Source organism: Sapajus apella, unplaced genomic scaffold, assembly GCF_009761245.1.
Source record: "Sapajus apella isolate SASKATOON/1434 unplaced genomic scaffold, GSC_monkey_1.0 scaffold210, whole genome shotgun sequence".
NCBI lineage: Eukaryota > Metazoa > Chordata > Mammalia > Primates > Cebidae > Sapajus > Sapajus apella.
Genome location: NW_022437150.1, coordinates 579,294 through 598,844, shown reverse-complemented (window position 1 = coordinate 598,844; position 19,551 = coordinate 579,294). Strand labels below are relative to the sequence as shown.

The window sequence follows — 19,551 nt, the reverse complement described above, 5'->3', positions numbered from 1 at the left end:
GCTCACGCCTGTAATCCCAACACTTTGGGAAGCCGAGGCAGGTAGATCATGAGGTCAGGAGATCGAGACCATCCTGGCTAACGCAGTGAAACTCCGTCTCTACTAAAAATACAAAAAAACTAGTCAGGCATAGTGGCACGCACCTGTAGTCCCACCTACTCTGGAGGTTGAGGCAGGAGAATCGCTTGAACCCGGGAGGTGGAGGTTGCAGTGACCCGAGATTGCACCACTGCACTCTAGCATGGGCAACAGAGGGAGACTCCCGTCTCAAAAAACGAAAGAAAGAAAGAAAAACAAATATGGATTCTTTCTATCACAGAAACCCTGCCATTACCTCTGCTCTGCCTCTGTACTTGGCAAAAAAATGCACTAAATTGAGTAACACTCTGGGTCACAGAATTAGACACAAGCACAAATGGCCTTGGTGAGTTCTTTAGAAACCTGGATAACATCAAATTTTCAGAGATATTAAGGTAATCTCACTGGTACATTCAACAAACATTTATTAGCACCTGTGGAAAAGGCACAGAGGGGAATATAAGACTGTGAATCTGACAAACTGGAGGACTCATTAGAGTCAAAGAGAATGGTCAGAGAAGCAGCCCCCAACTCACAACCATCTACCCAGTAGACATCACAAAGTACTGGATTAGGGCAAGCAGCCAGTCTAAACATCCCATTAATTACAATGGGAGAGAACAAACCATTTCAGGTCTTACCTCTTCTAGACAACTTTCCCATAGTCTCCTATCAAGTATGTTTTGATTCCAAACACCTTCTAGAATTTAGAAGATAATTCATCTAACCCAGTCTATATTTTCTAACACCTGATAATGTGTAGCGGTAAATGAAGCCCAGTCCACAATTTCTATAATCGACTCCAGGGTGAGTGGCTTCAGATCGGTCACAAATGAGCACCGACTCGCATGGACGGCGTGGTCACTGTGATAGGATGTTTCTCCCTGCGTGGCTCCTCTGATGTTGAACAAGGTATGAGAGTCGGGTGAAGCCTTTTCCACATGCGTCACACTGATAAGGTTTCTCACCAGTGTGGATTTTTTTATGTTCAATGAGGCCTGAATTCTGGGTGAAACTTCTTTCACACTCATTACATTTGTAAGACATGGGAGTTTCAACATTCTCCAACTGGCTTTCCATCCTACTTTTCCAGGTGTCTCCCTGCTCAGGTTCCTGAACATTTCTATCCCCAGTATGAATCCTCTGATGTCTCAGGAGATGTGAACTTCGCCTAAAGGCTTTGCCACACATATTACACTGATATGGCTTCTCCCCTGTGTGGATTCTGTGATGTTCAAGGAGGCTGCAGCTCTGGCTAAAGGTCTTCCCACAGTCATCACACTCGTAGGGCTTCTCCCCAGTGTGGGTTCTCTGGTGTTTGATAAGGTCTGAGCTGTGACTGAAAGCCTTGCCACATTCTTCACACTCATATGGCTTCTCACCAGTGTGGACTCTCTGATGAATGATGAGGGCAGAGCTCCCAATGAAGGCTTTGCCACACTCCTCGCATTCGTAGGGTTTCTCGCCAGTATGGATTCTCCTGTGTTTACTCAGGCCTGAACTTTGAGCAAAACTCTTTCCACATTCATGGCACATGTGCCGCCTCCCTCCTGTGGCATTTTTCTGCTTTCTTTGTAACCTGCCCTCCTGTTCACCAGCTTCTGCACATGTAGGAATCTGGGCAATGTCTTCACTCAGGTGGCACGATATCTTCCCATGCTCCTTTTTTGGAAGCTCCTCGGCTGGAGGCAAGTCCCTGCTCTTAGTCTGTATTTCACCACCTGAAACGACAAATGGCCGGCAACTGTGGGTTACACCCTGCCCTGGGAGGAAAGTTGTATGATGAGTGCCAGGGAGGCAAGAATGACAGAGGTCTACAAATGCCCGGGATGAGGATTTAAGTGCTAGAATAAGGATGGGAACAAAAAGGAAAAACAGAGTGCTAGGGAGGAGGGAGACCTGAGAATGGGAATGGGCCACTGGAAGGGTACAAACAGGGAGTGGAAGGAGTGGATGGAAGATGGTGAGGATCCAGGACTATGCTAGGGATATATGTGGTCGTTCTAAGCTCTATGAATGGTAAGGCAGGGCCATGCACCTAGGATTAGATACTAAAGGGGTTGAACAGAAAGTGACAGTAAATGGGGCAAGTGGAAGGAATTTCTGAAATATCTTTGAGAAACAGCAATTGGGAGGCTGAAGCTGACAGATCACTTGAGGTCAGGAGTTCAAGACAAGCCTGACCAACATGGTGAAACCCTGTCTCTACTAAAAATACAAAAATTAGCCAGGCATTGTGGCAGGTGCCTATAATCCCAGTTACTTGGGGGGCTGAGGCAGGAGAATCGCTTGAACATGGGAGGCAGAGGTTGTAGTGAGGTTGTAGTGAGCCGAGATCACGCCACTGCACTCCAGCCTGGTTGACAGAGTGAGACTCCATCTCAAAAAACAAAAACAAAAACAAATGAAACAGTGAAAGTAGAGACTCAGAAATTGGGCACTGATCAATGAACAATATAGACAGTTTTCTGTGCTCATCTCTCAGGCAGAGGCAAGGTCCCCAAACAGAATTGGATTCAGTGCCGGGAGATCTGTGCCACCAATGAGTTATGTGGCCTCAGACAAGTCAGACAATCTTTTCAGCCTCTGCACCCTCATCTCTGAGGTCAGGGTCTATAGTCAATGTCTAAAGACCCTTCTAACTCTCACACTCTATGGTCCCAAGGCCCATTTCCTGAAGAGAGCCCCCAGATTTCCTCTTCAGTCAGGGATAGGAACTGAAGGACATCAACATTTACTGGGCATCTCCTATGAGCCAGACCTGTACTTGGGGTTGTATCGACTTCAACCCATTTAACTTAACTAGAATACTGATAGGGAGAGGAGAAAGCAAGGTCAGAAGGGGTAAGCAGGCTGGGTGCAGTGGCTTATGCCTGTAATCTCCACATTCTGGGAGGCCAAGGCAGGAGGATTGCTTGAGCCCTGGAGTTTGAGACCTGCCTAGGCAACATAGCAAAACTCTATCTCTATAAAAAATAAAAATTAAAAAAATTAACCAAGTGTGGTGGTCCATGACTGCAGTCCCAGCTATTTGGGAGGCTGTGGTGGGAGGATCACTTTAGCCGAAAAGGTCGAGGCTGCAGTGAGCCATGATTGTGCCACTGCACTCTATCCTGAGTGACTGAGTAAGACCCTATCTCTCAAACAAAAAAAAAAAAAAAAAAAAAAGTAAGGAGCTGGTTAGTAACAGGCTTTCAGAAATGGTGATTGTGAATTCAAACATAATACAGCTCAACAGGTTCTAATACACAAAGAATGCCAAGAAACCTTAAGAGGAATTAGTGTCCTTCAGTCTTACCCAGGGAGACCAGGCTGCCAAGGTTCTCCTGCTTTTCATCTCTACAGAGATTCACCTGAGACGAATCCTGCTGTGTCCATTCAGGGGTGAGGGTCAGGGCCACATCTTCCACTTTCAGCAACCCCTAAAGCAATAGGTAATCCCACTGAAGAAGGGGCTGACCAAAATGATGGAGTAGGGAAGATCTGGGAAGCACCCCAGCCCCACCCCTGCCAACAGCTAGTAATAAAACAGGAAAAGCCTCTTACGTGGGCACCTAAATGAAGTTATGATAAACAACCTCAAGATAGATGAGAAAATGCAAATCCCATCTGAGATCTGCATGGAGGATCTAGCATGGGGATAGAGGGAAACGGGGAGGGAGGAGTCCTCACAGGAAGCTCAACAGCAGTGAAGGGCATTGGGGGAGGGACAGGGGCTCCACCTCACCTGGGACTCTGGAGTAACCCTAGAAGCTACCACTGCATCTCCTCTGCAGTACCCTCCATGGGCAAACACAGGGACCTGGAGAACTAAGAAGGAAAGAAGCTCTGGATGAGATGTACCCTGGCATTCAGCCTCCCTGCCTTGTGAAATCTAAGTCAAATATGTGGATTAATAGATTCCTGTCTCACTTGATTGAGCCCAGGAGTCTGAAGCTGCAATGAGCTATGATTGTGCCACTGCACTCCAGCCTGGGCAACAAAGCAAGACTCTGTCTCTCTAAATAAACAAATTCCTGCCAAACAAGTTTATACAGAGTATGCTCTTTTCCAAAATTCCCAGTCCCTACCAGCTCCAATCTTATGGCTAAAGATATCTGTGGTGCTCTGTAGATATATGAAAACAATGCAAAAAGGCAGAATCCTTGTTAGCATCAGTGAAATAAAAAAAACACAAAAATAAAACAGAAAAGCTTTCGATTTGAAGATCCTTTGAATTTTGCTAGTGATAGGAGGAAAAATTGGATTTTTAGTGAGTATGCCCTTAGTAACTGTCAGGGTGCTTTTCACTTTGGATTTGAAAAGTTAAGAGGAGTCAGACAAAGCTGGGCTATAAAAGGCAGAAATAAGGGCTGACTTTTACAACTTGCTAAAATTCAAGAGAGAGAAAAGTAAAGGACTACAGGTTTCCTTATTATTCCTTAAATAACTTCAGGAAGCAAATTTTGATCCTGACCAACTGGGTGAAACCCCATCACTACTAAAAATATGAAAATTAGCTGGGCATGGTGGTGCGTGCCTGTAGTTTCAGCTACTCGGGAGGCTGAGGCAGGAGAATCGTTTGAACCTGGGAGGTGGAGATTGCAGTGAGATCATGCCACTGCACTCCAGCCTGGCAACAGAGCAAGACTCCATCTCAAAAAAATAAAAAAGAAAAGAAAATCCTTACCTCTGTCTTGCAAGGGTTGGGATCCCAGAGATTCATGCTTGAGCAGAGCCTTCATTAGCTGAGCTTGGCTACTTTGTGACTCTGGGGATGGTGGCAACAGTGCCATCTTGCAACAGGGAAGCTCTTGCCCCTGGTCAACACCTGGAACCTAGAAATCATTTATTCTTATTTTCATTTATTCATCAGACACTTCCACAGAACCATTTATGTGGCTGGCACTGTTTCCAAGAGTATTATAAATGTTATCTAATTTAACGCAGAAAATAACAATCTTATAATGGAGGTACTATTGTAACACCCATTTTACTGACAGGGAAATTAAGGCACAGCTAGTTTAAGTAGCTAATAAGTGGCAATGGTAGGATGGGAGCTCAGGTAGAATGATGCCAGAGCACATGTTCTTACCATTACTCTATGCTCCTTCATATATACATTTATGCTTTTATGAAAATCCTTTGGAAACCGGTGCAAAATTCTCAGAGAATGTTAATACCTTTTATTGTCTGAAAAGGGGATGACAATCTTTAGTTTATGGAATTTGGGGGACCCAAATAAGATCAGAGCATGTGAAATCACCTAATACGGCCTGACATATGGTATGTCCTCATTAAATGCAGGCTTCCTTCCAGATATTTATAATACTATACAATTACAGTTTTCAAGTTAGTTTCTCATGTGCAGCTCAGAATTTCCCACATCCTTTATGAAGAATGAAGCTAAGAGACTTGCAATGACTTCCCACTATTACAGGGCTCGGGTGTGATAGACCCAAGCCAAGAACCTTGGTATCCCGCTCTCCAGTTAGAAGGCTCTGGCCACACAGGTCCTCTGAGGTGTGTGCACAGGGACACATGATGATGCAAAGAAGAAACCATCTCATAAAACAGTGAAGGAAATGGAGGTAGAAATCGGCCCACTTTATACCAGAGGTCCATCATAACCAGTGGTCCATGAACTCCTTCCCACATAGTCCATGAACTTGAATAGGACAAAAATTAATGTTATTTTTTACTGGTCTTTAAGAGAGAGTTAGCATTTCTTCAGTTAAAATTGGAAGCAACAAATCAAGGTAGCATAAGCAGTACCCAGGTCTACCTCACCAATAGGGCCTGCACATGTTTTCACATCACATTACAACCAGGCAAAAGGGTACTTATCACTGCTTTGCGATTGCCAGTTATAAGGCCTGTCCCTAGGTCACATTATTTAGTGCAGTAATAAAAAACACATGTACGACTTTAATACAAATTTAATACAGTGCTAACTGTATGTTATGACTGCATCCTTTGTAATCCTTTATGGTTTATGTATTTTAAAAAAATTATTCTGAGGAGTCCAGGGACTTCACCTTACTGCCAAGGAGGTTCATGGTACAAAAAGAGATGGAGAACTCCCGGATCTGAAGGGGATGCCCCTCACTCCGATCTTGAGATGTCAGGAGGAAACGGACCACAGCGCTGAGATACTAAACCTGTTCTTTCTACCTGCGGTGCCGGCTCATCCCGCCGCCTCTCCAAATACTCCAGCAGCAGCACCACCTCCTCCCCGCTCTCTGGATGCTGCTCCCGCACCCAGCTCTGCACGTTCCCCGGCAGGATGGTGAGGAACTGCTCCAGCACCAGCAGCTCCAGGATCTGCTCCTTGCTGTGCATCTCAGGCTGCAGCCACTGCCGGCAGAGCTCTCGGAGCCGGCTCAGCGCCTCGCGGGGGCCTGCAGCCGCCGGGAAGCGGAAGCCTCGGAAGCGCTGGCGCGAGCGTTCAGCACCCAAATCCAAACTACTGGGAAAACCGGCCTCTTCTTCCTCCACCTTTATGACCAGAAGCTCCGTCTGGTCTTCTGTAGACTGGGCGTCCAGGGCTGCTCTTTCACTAAATTCTCTAGCCATCCTGGGCCAAGGCAGTCCTCAGGCCTCACTCCAGCTTCCAGGGCTATTTCTGCAGATCCCTGGAAGGTGGGAAGTCATTGTTAACCAGTAAACATGCAAGCTGTCCCCTCTCTCCTGCTCAGGAGCCCAGAGACCTCGCTGAGGAACTGCTGCAGAAATTTCTCCATGTTCGATGCTTCCGCAGCTTAATCCTCTACACCACCCATGCCTGAATCCCACAGTAAGGTTCCCAAAGGATGTCCCAGGGTGATCCCGGACACCCCCAAACCCTGACTAGTCAGGAAAGAAAATGAAAGTGGTGAGGATCCAGGGGACTTCCTGGACTCTCTAGGCAGCCCCTCTCAGCAAAATTGTCCAGAGTTAACCCATTAACAATCAGGTCTGGGTTGTCCAAATTCTAAGATGACCCTAATTTCCTGCCCCAATCCTCAGGACTTTGAAAATGAGATAGCAAGTCCAGACTGACTGGACTGATCCCAAGGAGCTAAATTCTACTGACAATCTCAATGACCTTATAAACAGATTCCTCTCAGAGCTTCCAGATAAGACTGCAGCCCTACCAACGCGTTGGCATTGGCCTGGGAAGACCCTAATATTGAACCCAGCTGAGCCTGCCTGGCCTTCTGACCTATAGAACTGGAACAAATAAACTGGTTTTTTTGTTTGTTTGGTTGGTTGGGTTTTTTGTGTTTTTTTTTTGCTTCTTTGTTTTGAGATAGAGTCTCACCTTGTTGCCCAGGCTGGAGTGAAGGCATGATCTTGGCTCACTGCAACATCTACCTCCCATGTTCAAGAGATTCTCCTGCCTCAGCCTCCTAAGTAGGTGAGATTATAGGCATGCACCACCACGCCCAGCCAATTTTTGTATTTTTAGTAAAGATGGGGTTTTGCCATGTTGGCCAGGCTGATCTTGAACACCTGACCTCAGAAGATCTGCCTCAGCCTCCCAAAGTGCTGGGATTAAAGGCGTGAGCACTGCACCCAGCCCAGATTTTGTTTAAAGCTGATAAATTTGAGGCAAATGTTATACAGCAACAGAAAACTAACACAGTTGATACCATATCTGCAGGTTCTACATCCATACATTCAACCAGCTGGAAAATATCTGGGGGGGGAAATATAACAAAAACAACAATTAAAAAAAAACACATGAAAATACAAAATAACAAGGATTCACAATGCATTTCTATTATATTTGGTTTACGAGTAATCTAGAGATGATTTAAACTGTACAAGAGAAGCTGAGCCTGGGGCCCACTACTGCAGTCCCAGCTACTCAGGAGGCAGAGGCAGGAGTACCACCTGAGCCCAGGCGTGCAAGGATGCAGTAAGCTATGATTGTGCTACTGTACTCCAGCCTGGGCAATAGTGTGGAGACCCCATCTCTTAAAAAAAATATGCAGGAGGATGTGTGTATGTTGTAGGCAAATACTATATACCATTTTACGTAAGACTTGAGCATCCACAAATTTTTGTATCAGTGGGGATCCTGGAATCAATCCCCCACAGATAGTGAAGCATAGCTGTATCAGGTCTTATCTGTGGTCAAGGTACTGCAGTAAGGGGAAGAAGAAAGAAAAGATAGAAGGCCCTAGACCAAAAGAAATAGGACTGAATTAACAAACCTTGGCTGCCTGCTAGTGAGACCCTCAGTTATATGTGATGTAAGACTTGTCCAAAAAACTGGCATAATACTCATATTAAAATTCAGCTAAAAATCGAGTTTCTCCAGACTCTTATGATCTCTGGGCTGGAGGCCCTTTAGTTTCTCTCTGAAACATCAAGAAAGCAGAAAACATCACCCAGCCCTTGCCCTAGAGAGAGCACAGGCTGCCCCTGGTCTTTGCCACCTCCTCAATCTGCCACTCTCTTTCTTCCCCTTCAAGACCAGACTTCTTGAAAGAAAGCCCTCAGTCCCTGATTCTAGTCCTCACCTCCCACTAAGCCTTCCACACATTGTAGCCTGCAAACAGCCAACATCACTAAGATTCTGCCCGCACAAGTAACCAAAGGTGCTTCCCTCGATTCCCATTTTCCATGGCCTCTTCTCAGGCAACTGGGCTGAAGATACTGCCTACTTCCAGAAACTCACTCGTCCTTGACTCCTCCTTCCTCGTTCTTCTCAGCTCCCATCATAATCTGGTTACTGTTCTGAAGCCAGGTCTCCTGAGGTCATTATAATCCTGGCTTTACTACCTACTAGCTCAGTGCCTCCCTTTTTTAATCTGTAATAGGGATAGTGACAGCAAATAGAGCCATTGTAAGCATTAAGTAAGTGACTGTAAAAAGTTCTTAGCACAATGCCTGGTGTGTGGTTGTAAGGAACATGGCTGTGTTGCAGCCAGGCAGGCATACGCCAAGGTCAATAGCCTGCATGACTCAGCAGGACTGGAGTGCAGGCACACAATTTCATGCATTCTATAGTCACAGCTATGTAGCCATAACACGGGAGTCTCATCCCCTGGCTCTGAGCCACTGTTGTCTGTGAGCTGTACAAATGCAGCACCGACACTGTGGAAGAGCTGCTGAATAAAGCCATGTCCCATCTACCTGCTGTCTCTTGAGTGTTCTTCCAGCTCCCTGCCCCAAATCCACCCACTCCCCTCGGACCTCAGCTGGGGCTTGACCCTGACATTTGGTATAGTGGGCAGGATGAGGTGAGCGGCTCTTCAGCCCCCAGGCTCCCGGACCAGCTATGCAGCCGCAGCATGAGCTGTGGAACCCAATGGCAGCCGTGCTGTGAGGATGGGCTCTGGTGGAAACATGGGCCATAGTGGGTAGGTCCTCCATGAGTGTGGAGAAGATGCTGAAGCACCTAGAAGTGCACAGCATGGAGAAGGAGAGTACCTATGCCAGCAGAGTCAGATGGGCATTTGTGACAAGTGCCTGACCAGTCCCTGCTGGACGCAGCACAGGGAGGAGGAAGAACCTCCGTTATAAGCTCACCCAGTGGTCTGCCAGACAACAGAGCACGAACAGCCACTGGGTCCCAAGGGTGGGCCCAGGGACTCCCAACCGTGGGGAAGCACCGTCATATAGTGCTTGTACCCCCACTGAGTTGCGGAGTTAGGCAAGCAATGTCAGCAGCATCTGGGGGAGGCCCTCCCTGCCTGAATTCTCTCTCTCTGGGACAAAGGAGCTGACCTATTTCCTGCTCAACCTCTGAGATGGAAGAGCAGGTTTCTTTAATTACAGTGTGGACTGATGTCGATGAATTACCAAAAACTGTCAGTAGATGGCAATTGTATACAGGCTTAGTGCAGGTCATTCGGGAAAAGGGCATTGCTGCATGACCAGAGCGTTCCAGCTCAAAGATTACTTGCTGCAATCAGGCAGAAATGTAAAGCCTTTCCTCTTTGATTGGGAGCTGGCCAAGGTGCCCAGCTTGCAGGGGACATTGGATAACCAAAGGCTGTATGTGGACTCGGCAATCCACCGGTCCCTAAAACCGAGTAGAGCTCCAGGCAGAGCTGCATTTACTGATGGTTGTGAAAGCTGATGAGTGAAAGTGAAACCTGGTTCTTTGCACCTTGGCATCAGCTGCTTGGCTCCCCACCTGTGCACCATGTATGCCTCTCCCATGCCTGAGGACATTCTGGAGATGGATGCTTTGCACAGCTTGGCAGCTGTGCTATCATAGATTTGATAGACCACTTGACAACAGAACTGGCATGGTGCCACTGTATGGTGTGCTTGACCAATGCATTCCCCTTAATTGTGATCACTCCAGAGAGCCAGTTTGCCTTCATGGGAGGACGACAATGGATATTCTTAGTGTTACTGCAGGGCTATATGCATAGCCCCATTACATGTCATGGTCTTATTAATGACGTTATGTTAACCTCTGATTCTCTTGCAGATTTAGAAGCAGGAATGCCCCTCTTGCCTGGGATTGGGATGATACAGCTGAAACCACCTTCCTGGCAGCTAAACAGGCTTTTCAGCAGGCACAAGCCCTCAGGTAGCTGATCAGGAACACCGATTTAAACTTGATGTGCATGTTACCACAGAGAGTTTTGACTGGGGCTTCTGGCAGTGCACAGAGCACTTTAGAATGCCAGTAGACTTTCGGTCCCAACTTTGGAAGGGAGCTGAGTGCTGGTATTCCTTGACAGAGAAGCAGTTAGTAACTGCATAGGCTGCCATTTAGGCTCAGGACAGCATGGCAGGATGGGCTACAGTTGTTGTGTGCATGACTTACCCAACAGCAGGGTGCATACACTCATGGTTAACAACCTGCACACTGGGATGGCACAGACATCCACTTTTGCAAAGTGGGGTGCCCACGTGGAACAGCAAAGTATGCTAAGTCAAGTCCCTTAGCAGCACAATTACAAGAAGGACCTACAGTCCTGATAAAAGATAAGGCCATGGGACCTGAGGCACCCCTAGACCCTGAGCCTTCACTGTTTAAGGAAGGGCATCCCCGCATTCCCATTGGGGTGTGGTACACAGATAGGTCTAGCTGGGGTGTCGCAGTCCAGCCTAGTGCTGACATCTTATGGTTTGATAACAAGTGTGGACAAAGTAGCTAATGAGCTGCTCAGGGCAGTGTGAATGGTGATCACTAAGAAGGTGATATTTACGGTAATCTGCACCAATAGCTGGGCAGTTTATCAGGCTTAACCTTGTGGCTAACTACCTAGAAGTTACACAAGTGGCTAGTCACTGACCCATGTAAGGCCAGGCCACGTGGCCAGACCTATGGGAGAAAGGATGACTTCCTCCGACCAGGTATGGGGACAAACAGAAACCTGTTTTTGCCTGCCCCAACACCACTAAAGGTAGGGAAACAAAAAACTGGCTTAACATATAAAGCAACATTGGGGTAACATCATCATGGGGTGGTTGCCTGCCATAACCTGAAATGATTGCTTCTTGTATTACTACTGTGGCCTGAGTGCCCAGAGCTTATGTGTCAAGACTGTGTATGTATCAGCCCTGGGTGCCCAAGGCTTGTATGTCAGGCCTGTGTGCCAAAAACTTATGTCTCCCTTGGCCTGGGGGTGGAGTGTAAGGTAAATGGATGTGCTTTGGTCAAGAACAGGGCGAGGCAGATATCCAGCCCAGCATGACTCAGCAAGTTTGGAACGAAGGCGCACCACTCCACTCGTTATGTAACCTGTTTGTGTAAGCTCATATTTGGCTCGGAGCCACTATTGTCTGTAAAAGGTATAACTGCCCTGCTGACGCTGTACATAGGGCTTGTGTCCAGAGAGAGAGAAATTGCTGACCATGGAAGGGAGAACTGGCTGCCTTGCAGACAGACGAGGGTGAGCCAGGAACTAACAAGCTTGCCAGGGAATACAGCTGTTGAGTGTGGGAGCGGCAGGAGGCCCATAGCCGGTTGCCGAGAAGGGCTGCAGCCTCAGAGGAGGCAGCTGAGACAGACGCAGACAATGTGAGAGAGCTGCAGCTGCTGCTGCTGAAGAAAATCACATTTCACCTGCCTACAGCTCCCTGTGTGTTCTTTCTGTTATCTGCCACCCATCCACCAGCTCTCCTTGGACCTCAGCATGGGCTGGAACCTGACAAATGGTACGACAGTGGTAAGTACATATAGATGTGGGCTAACAGTATCATTAACTGGTCTTTCTTCTTTTAAATAAGAGTAGGCCTGGTGGTTCTGTTCTTGACCTTTTCTCTCTCCACAATCTTCTCCAGAACTCTCGTTAATCAATTGCAAGGTTTAAGTTCTATTTCTAGGCTGTAGACTCCTGACCCCTATCCTGAGCTGCCTCCCATACAGTCCTATATGGAAACTGTGCAAACAAATCCAATTCAATATGCCCCAAACCAAACTGATTTTCTTGCTTCCTAATCCACTCCTTCCTCAGTACAAACAGGACCAGCCACCAGGCTCCCTCAGAGTCATCACTGTGTAATGGATTATTTTTACATTTTAGGAGGGAAAAGTAAGATATTCTGGAAGACAGCCTATCCCAGAAGCCATGAGACCTGGGCCTGCCCTAAGAGGGAAGGGAAACCTGAGATTCCTATTAACCATCTGGACTAGATTTTAAACTAGAAGTGAGTGACTGCAAAATTATTTGACTGGACTCAGGTGTCAGTACATTCTTCCTTACTCAGTGGAATGGAGAGGCTACAAAATGTAAGGCTGGGCCGGGCACAGTGCTCACGTCTGTAATAAAAGCACTTTTCGAGGCCAAGGCAGGTGGACCAAGAGGTCATAAGATCGAGACCATCCTGCCCAAAATGACGAAACCCCGTCTTTACTAAAATAACAAAAATTAGCTGAGCATGGTGGTGCATGCCTGTAGTCCCAGCTACTCGGGAGGCTGAAGCAGAATTGCTTGAACTCAGGGGGCGGAGGCTGCAGTGAGCCAAGATCGCGTCACCACACTCCAGCCTGGCGACAGAGCGAGATTCCGTCTCCAGATAGATGGATGGATGGATGGATGGATGGATAGATAGAAATTGTAAGGCTGGTAGAGAGAGTAGAGGTTACAAAGGGAAAAACAAATTGCAAGTATGTATCTTCCTGAGTCTCTATTCCTCAGTCTAACTCTCTACAGTTCCAAGGACCAGGGAATAGAAGGAAATTAGGAAACCGAGAGAACCCATTGATTGTTACAAATGAAAAGTACCAGAAAATACTTCCTCCTAATAAGCTGCCACAAGAGATCTGGGGTACTGCTACACGAGCTAATAATACCAAAATAAGTGAGCCTAAATCTAATCCAGTCTTTAGATCCAAAAACCAATGTACAGGCGAAATACAGAAGAAAATTACATTAAAGGCTTTCAAACTTTGTTATATATTAGAATCACTGGGGAGCTTTAAAAACATCCTAATGCCTTGCATATAATCAAGATCAATCAGGCCAGGGCAGTGGCTCACCCTGTAATCCCTGCACTTTGGGAGGCCGAGGTGGGTGGGTCACCTGGGGTGAGGAGTTTGAGACCAGCCTGCCAATATGGTGAAACCCTGTCTCTACTGAAAATACAAAAATTAGCTGGGCATGGTGGTGCACACCCAGTTACTTGGGAGGCTGTGGCACAATAATTGCTTGAGTGTGGGAGGTGGAAGTTGCAATGAAAAAAAATCAATTAAATCACTCTCTGGGGGTGGGACTCAGCATCGGTTAAGTTTTAAAACTTTCTGGGTGATTCTAATGTGTAGCTGAGTTTGAGAACTAATAAGTTAAACATACTAAAAAGAAGCAATCAACCAAATCCAGAATGTGAGGCATTTTATAAAACAGAAGGTTCATGTTCTTCAACAAATAAATGGCATTTTTACCAAAAGGAGTGGGAGGGAATGGGAACTGTCACAGATTAGGAGACTGAACAGACTTATCAAACACAGGCAAATGGTCAACCATATTTGGACCCTACTGAAAAAAACACTGTAAAAAGACTGTTTAAAAACTGTAAAAATGTTTGAGACAATTATTTGAAAAACAATATAATGATATCAAGGAATTACTGTCACTTTCATTGCATGTGATAATGATAATAGGGTTGTATTAAGAGGAAAAGTCCTGGTATATAAGAAATTAACACTGAAGTACTTGCACCTGTGAGTGAACTAAAATGTTCCCATGTGCAATTTGTTATAAAATGAGAGAGAAGGAGAGATGGAATGAAGAAAAAAAAAAAAGAAAGAGGGGGAGAGGGAGGGAGGGAAAGGAAGACAAAAAAGGGAGGAACAGGGAAAGAAAGGAGAGAAGGAAAGAGGGAGGAAGTAAAATGGAAGGAGGGAGATGGGAGGGTGGAGGAAAAGGGAAGAAAAGGAGGGAAAAGAAGATGAAAGAAAATGACCAAAAGATGATGGCTGAAGCTGAGTCATGGGTTTATTGGTATTCACTGTAATATTCTCTCTACAGTTAAATGTGTTTAAATTTCTCCCCCAAATTTTAGAAAATTAAAGTCCTACTTCTTTCCTTCCTGAAAATACAGTCAGTAAGCATTACGGTAGGGTCGAGGAAGGTGAGAGAGAGCCATAGCCCAACCCAGAGTGAATCTGGAGCCCAAGTGGAATGGGGAGGGTGTCCACGGGGCGGGGAGACGAGAAAGTCTATGGCAGGTAAACAACACTGATACATTTTATCATTTATTCCACAGACTTCATTTAGATTTCACTACCGGGCCCCTATTTGGATCTGAGCCAAACTGATCACAGTTGGGAGGCACAAGACTAGGAAATCCGTTGCAAACATAAATTATTTATCAAATCAGTAAATATACTAAAGATCGAGAAAGCAAAGTTTCTCTATCAGAAAAGAGTTACAAGTCTAGAAAAGAGAGTTCACCCTGTAAAATTGGGTTGAAATGAAGGCTGTTAGTATGAAGCCAGTTTCAGGCTAGGACGCTCCTGGAAGCTCAGAAACTGGTCGATCTCCAGCACTAAGCAGGACATCAGACTTCTGCTAAAACCAGGGTTCCTAGTCCTTTTTCACTGTTAAAAACTTCTATTGTTCCTCCTAATCTCCAGCCAAGAAAACCGTACCCCTGAGTCTTAAAGCCTTTGGGAGTTTGAGTATCACCATGTAGAACACAAACCAGTTTTGGTCTTTGCTTTGCAATAGGCTCTTTTTCAGAGGATCTTATTTTTCCCTCCTAAAATATAGAAATCATTCAATACAAAGTGAATTGATGAATGACACTAAAATTCAAAGCAACGGTAACAAAACTTAGTCCCTAAGATAATGCGTCATCATAGGTATAAATAATAGTAGTAGTAATAATAAAAGCAAATACCTTAAATCATGCTTATTCGGCACCTTACACATATTAATGCACTCAACCCTCACAACAACCCAGTGAGTTAGGTAATATTATCCCCATTTTACAAAATAGTAAAATGAGGCAGAGAGAGGTTAGGGACTCGTAAAAAGTCACACAGCCAATAAGTGGCAGAGGCAGGATTCGAACCAGGTAATCTGACTCCAACGTTCTGGCTCTTGGCCAGTACCACAGAATAATTTAAAGACCCTGAAACTGACCTTGTCACCAGGCAGTGCAAAAACGTAACGGCTCCCATTTTCAAGGCTTGTCTATGTGACCCATGCATCCCGTCTCCAAAATACCCTGAGGAACAGACCGAGGCACCCAGGAACGGCTCTAAACAAGGGACACCCATGGTGGGCTCTACGCGGGGCGCGGAGCACCACTTAGTCCCGCCGCAGGGCGCCCTTCCCCCCACGGCTTCTCGCAGGGTCTCCGTCCTCGGGGGCCGAGGCTGCGGGAACCGGGGGGAAGGGCCTCCCTCCTCAAACTCACACACACCTGCAAACGCACCTCTACCCGGGACAAAAGAATGGCAGGACCCACAGGAGGAGAGCCCCAGAGTGAGACTTAACCCCGCAATGGAAAGCGGACGCCCAATCGGCGCCCCCTACTCACCCCATACTCACAAACGGCCCGAAACTAGCAAACCCCCGCGGGGCGGGGCGCAGAAGCCACTTCCGGGCCGCTCTAGCCACGGCCCTGGCCGACTCTGTCGTTTGCGAGCTCCGCACCTCGTGTCCCCTCCCCTTTTGCTATTAAAGAGACTTTAAAATTTTTGTTTTGCCAGCTATACCAAAGGGAGAAAGGCAAAGTGCAGAACTCTTTCCATAGTTTGCTATATTTGCGAATAGAAGAGGGTAAAAAGAATCTAAATTATGTTTGCGTGTGTGGCACAAAGAAGCCCTGGAAACATAAATTGGAAAATTAATAATGGTGGTCACCTGTGTGAGGTGAACAGTAAGAAACTGAGAAGGACAAGAGTGAGAAGGCAAGTGTTATGGTGGATGTTTTAAATGTGCTTTTTAGAGTTGATTGCATTATCTAATTAAAATATTAATTCTAAATACTTTTAAGGAGCATGCTGCGAGGTTTACATAGAAAATCCAAGATAATCTAACACTCAAATTATATTAATTAATAAAAGAGTTGGCCGGGCGCGGTGGCTCAAGCCTGTAATCCCAGCACTTTGGGAGGCCGAGGCGGGTGGATCACGAGGTCAAGAGATCGAGACCATCCTGGTCAACATGGTGAAACCCCGTCTCTACTAAAAATACAAAAAATTAGCTGGGCATGGTGGCGCATGCCTGTAATCTCAGCTACTCAGGAGGCTGAGGCAGGAGAATTGCCTGAACCCAGGAGACGGAGGTTGCGGTGAGCCGAGATCGCGCCATTGCACTCCAGCCTAGGTAACAACAGTGAAACTCCGTCTCAAAAAAAAAAAAAAAAAAAAAAAAGAGAGTTTACCAAGGTTGCTGAACTTTTTCAAAATTCATATTCACAACATTTTCCATCAAAATTATAAAAGTACAATTTTTAAAAGACACTTATTACAGAAGCAAAGACATGCAAAACATACCTGAATGGAAACATTAGAAACTTTATTCATTAAGGATAAGCAGTTGAAATATATGCCATGTCCATATATATGCGAACTCAGTATCATAAAGATATCATTCCTTCCTAAATTATTACATAAATTCAGCACAAAGCAAATCAATATTCAAACTGTGCTCAGTGGAACTTGACTAGTTGATTTTAAATTTATATGGAATAGTGAAAGAGTGATGAATCTAAGACATTTTTTAAACAAATGAAGGAGCTGCAGAAACTTGCCCTATATAATTTATTATAAATTTATAAGAGCTAAGACAAAATAGTATTGGCACAACTGTAGACAGACCAACAAAACAGAATTGAGGACTGAGCAACAAACATGTATGTTGGCTGCTTGATATGACAGAAACTGCACTACAAATCAGTGAAGAATAAAGGAGCTACTTGATAAATAGTACTGTGATATTTGGATAGCTAAATGGGAAAATAAAATAAAATTGGGTTTCTACTTTAGATGTTGAACAAAAAATCAATTCCAGTAAGCAAACTTTCACACTTTTAAAAGAAAATTTAGAATCATTCAAGCTTGTTAATGCAGCTCATAAGCTACTCCAACTCTTCTTTGTTTTTAGTGTTCCGTCAGCTCTCCAAATGAGGTAAGATACAAGCCGGTCCCTTGGGCCACCCTCCAAAGAGCCAAAACACAGGATGCATGCTCCAATCTTTTCTTTCTCCCAAGGAAGTAGTCACAAGCCAGGGCATTCTCTCCTAGCTCTGAGCTGTGTCCACTTTGGGGAAGGGCTGACACGAGTCCTATGGTTTGAAGTTTGTGTTCTCCCACAATTCTTATGTTTAAACTTAGTCCCCAGGGTGATGGCACTAAAAGGTGAGGACTTGGGAGTAATTAGGTAATGAGAGTTCTGCCCTTATGACTGGGGTTGGTGCCCTTATAAGAAAAAGCTGGAGAGAGCCTATTTGCCCCATCTACCATAAGAGGACACATAGAAGGCACCATATCTATAAAGCAGAGAGAAGTTTTCACTCTATGCCAAATCTGTACTGTCTTGACCTTGGACTTCTCAGCCTTCAGAACTGTAAGCAATGAGTTTCTGATGTTTATAAATTACTCAGTTTAAGGTATTTTGTTATAGCAGCCTGAATGGACTAAGACATTGTGTAAAGTGAAACTGTACTTCTTACACATTTCAATGTAGCTGTTTTGGCTTTAAGGTAACCTGGGGTACTGCAACTTTTATTTATTTTTATTTATTTATTTATTTATTTATTTATTTATTTTTTGCGATGGAGTTTTGCTCTTGTTACCCAGGCTGGAGTGCAATGGCGCGATCTTGGCTCACCGCAACCCCCGCCTCCTGGGTTCAGGCAATTCTCCTGCTTCAGCCTCCTGTGTAGCTGGGATTACAGGCACGCGCCACCGTGCCCAGCTAATTTTTTGTATTTTTAGTAGAGACGGGGTTTCACCATGTTGACCAGGATGGTCTCGATCTCTTGACCTCGTGATCCACCCACCTCGGCCTCCCAAAGTGCTGGGATTACAGGCGTGAGCCACCGCGCCCGGCCCAACTTTTAAAATTGATTCTGGAATTCCCATAAAGATATGTTGATCCATATACAATTGTTAATCAGTGTTTCTGTAGGGGAACAGGGCTAATACTTTCTATTCTGCCAACTTTCTGATGTCACTCCTAACCCAGAATTTTAAATCCAGTGGAATTGTTCTTCAAAAATAAGAGTGAAATAAAGTTGTTTTCTATTAAATTAAAGCTGAAAGTACTTCTCCATCAGACTTGCATCTGCACTGCAAACCAACCAACCTAACCAAAACCAAAACTAAACCCTAAAGAAAAATGAAAAACTTCAGGCTGAAGGGAAGTGACAGCTGGAAACTCAAATCTACAGGAAGACATGAAGAGCATCAGAATGGTGAATATGTATGTAAATATAAAAGCCTTGCCTTTTAGTTAATTTTCTTAAAAAACAAGTGATCATTTAAAGCAAAAATATTTTAAGCTGGCAGTTATAATGTGCAGGTAAGTAAAATATATAAGAATAGCACAACAAAAGATGTGTATATTAGTTCGTTATCATGCTGCTATGAAGAAATACCCAAGGCTCGATAATTTATAAATAAAGGGGGTTTAATTGACTCACAGTTCTGCATGGCTGGGGAAACCTCAGGAAACTTACAATCATGGCAGAAGGAGAAGTAACATATCCTTCTTCACATGGCAACGGCAGAGAGAAGAATAAGAACCAAGCAAAGGGGGAAGCCTCTTATAAAACTATCAGATTTCATGAGACCTTACTATCATGAAAATAGCCTGGGGAAAACTGCCCCCATAATTCAATTACCTCCCATAGGGTGGCTCCCACCATATGTAGGGATTGTGGGAACTACAGTTTGAGATGTGGGTAGGGACACAGCCAAACCATATCATTCTTCCCCAGGCTCCTGCCAAATCTCATGTCCTCACATTCCACAACAAAATCATGCCTTTCCAACAGTTCCTATAAGTCTCAAGTCAACGCAGCATTAACCCAAAAGTCCAAGTCCAAAATCTCATCCGAGAGAATGCAAGTCCCTTCTGC

The 19,551-nt window shown here is 45.2% G+C and overlaps 2 protein-coding genes across 10 annotated transcripts in view; one reads left to right on the top strand and one right to left on the bottom strand.

Moving 5' to 3' along the window:
• Positions 1-474: 474 nt before the first annotated feature.
• LOC116544236 (zinc finger protein with KRAB and SCAN domains 3) overlaps positions 475-19,551 on the bottom strand; it is a 25,719-nt gene continuing 6,642 nt past the window's right edge. For 3 of the 9 annotated variants that reach the window (XM_032270436.1, XM_032270435.1, XM_032270433.1), the window contains exons 2-6: positions 6,232-6,692; positions 4,748-4,895; positions 3,806-3,888; positions 3,377-3,500; positions 475-1,799 (exon numbers count right to left, since the gene is read on the bottom strand). In XM_032270436.1, the coding sequence (XP_032126327.1) occupies positions 940-1,799; positions 3,377-3,500; positions 3,806-3,888; positions 4,748-4,895; positions 6,232-6,633 (1,617 nt within the window). In that variant the 5' untranslated portion in view covers positions 6,634-6,692 and the 3' untranslated portion in view covers positions 475-939. Of the gene's footprint in view, positions 1,800-3,376; positions 3,501-3,805; positions 3,889-4,747; positions 4,896-6,095; positions 6,693-15,602; positions 16,534-19,551 lie in introns of those variants that run through there. The other 6 variants (XM_032270434.1, XM_032270438.1, XM_032270439.1 and 3 more) reach the window with 6 other exon arrangements.
• The window catches only part of ZSCAN31 (zinc finger and SCAN domain containing 31), a 24,975-nt gene continuing 17,033 nt past the window's right edge, over positions 11,610-19,551 (top strand). The window contains exon 1 of the mRNA XM_032270452.1: positions 11,610-12,182. The gene's annotated coding sequence lies outside the window, so the exon portion shown is untranslated. The remainder of the gene's footprint in view (positions 12,183-19,551) is intronic.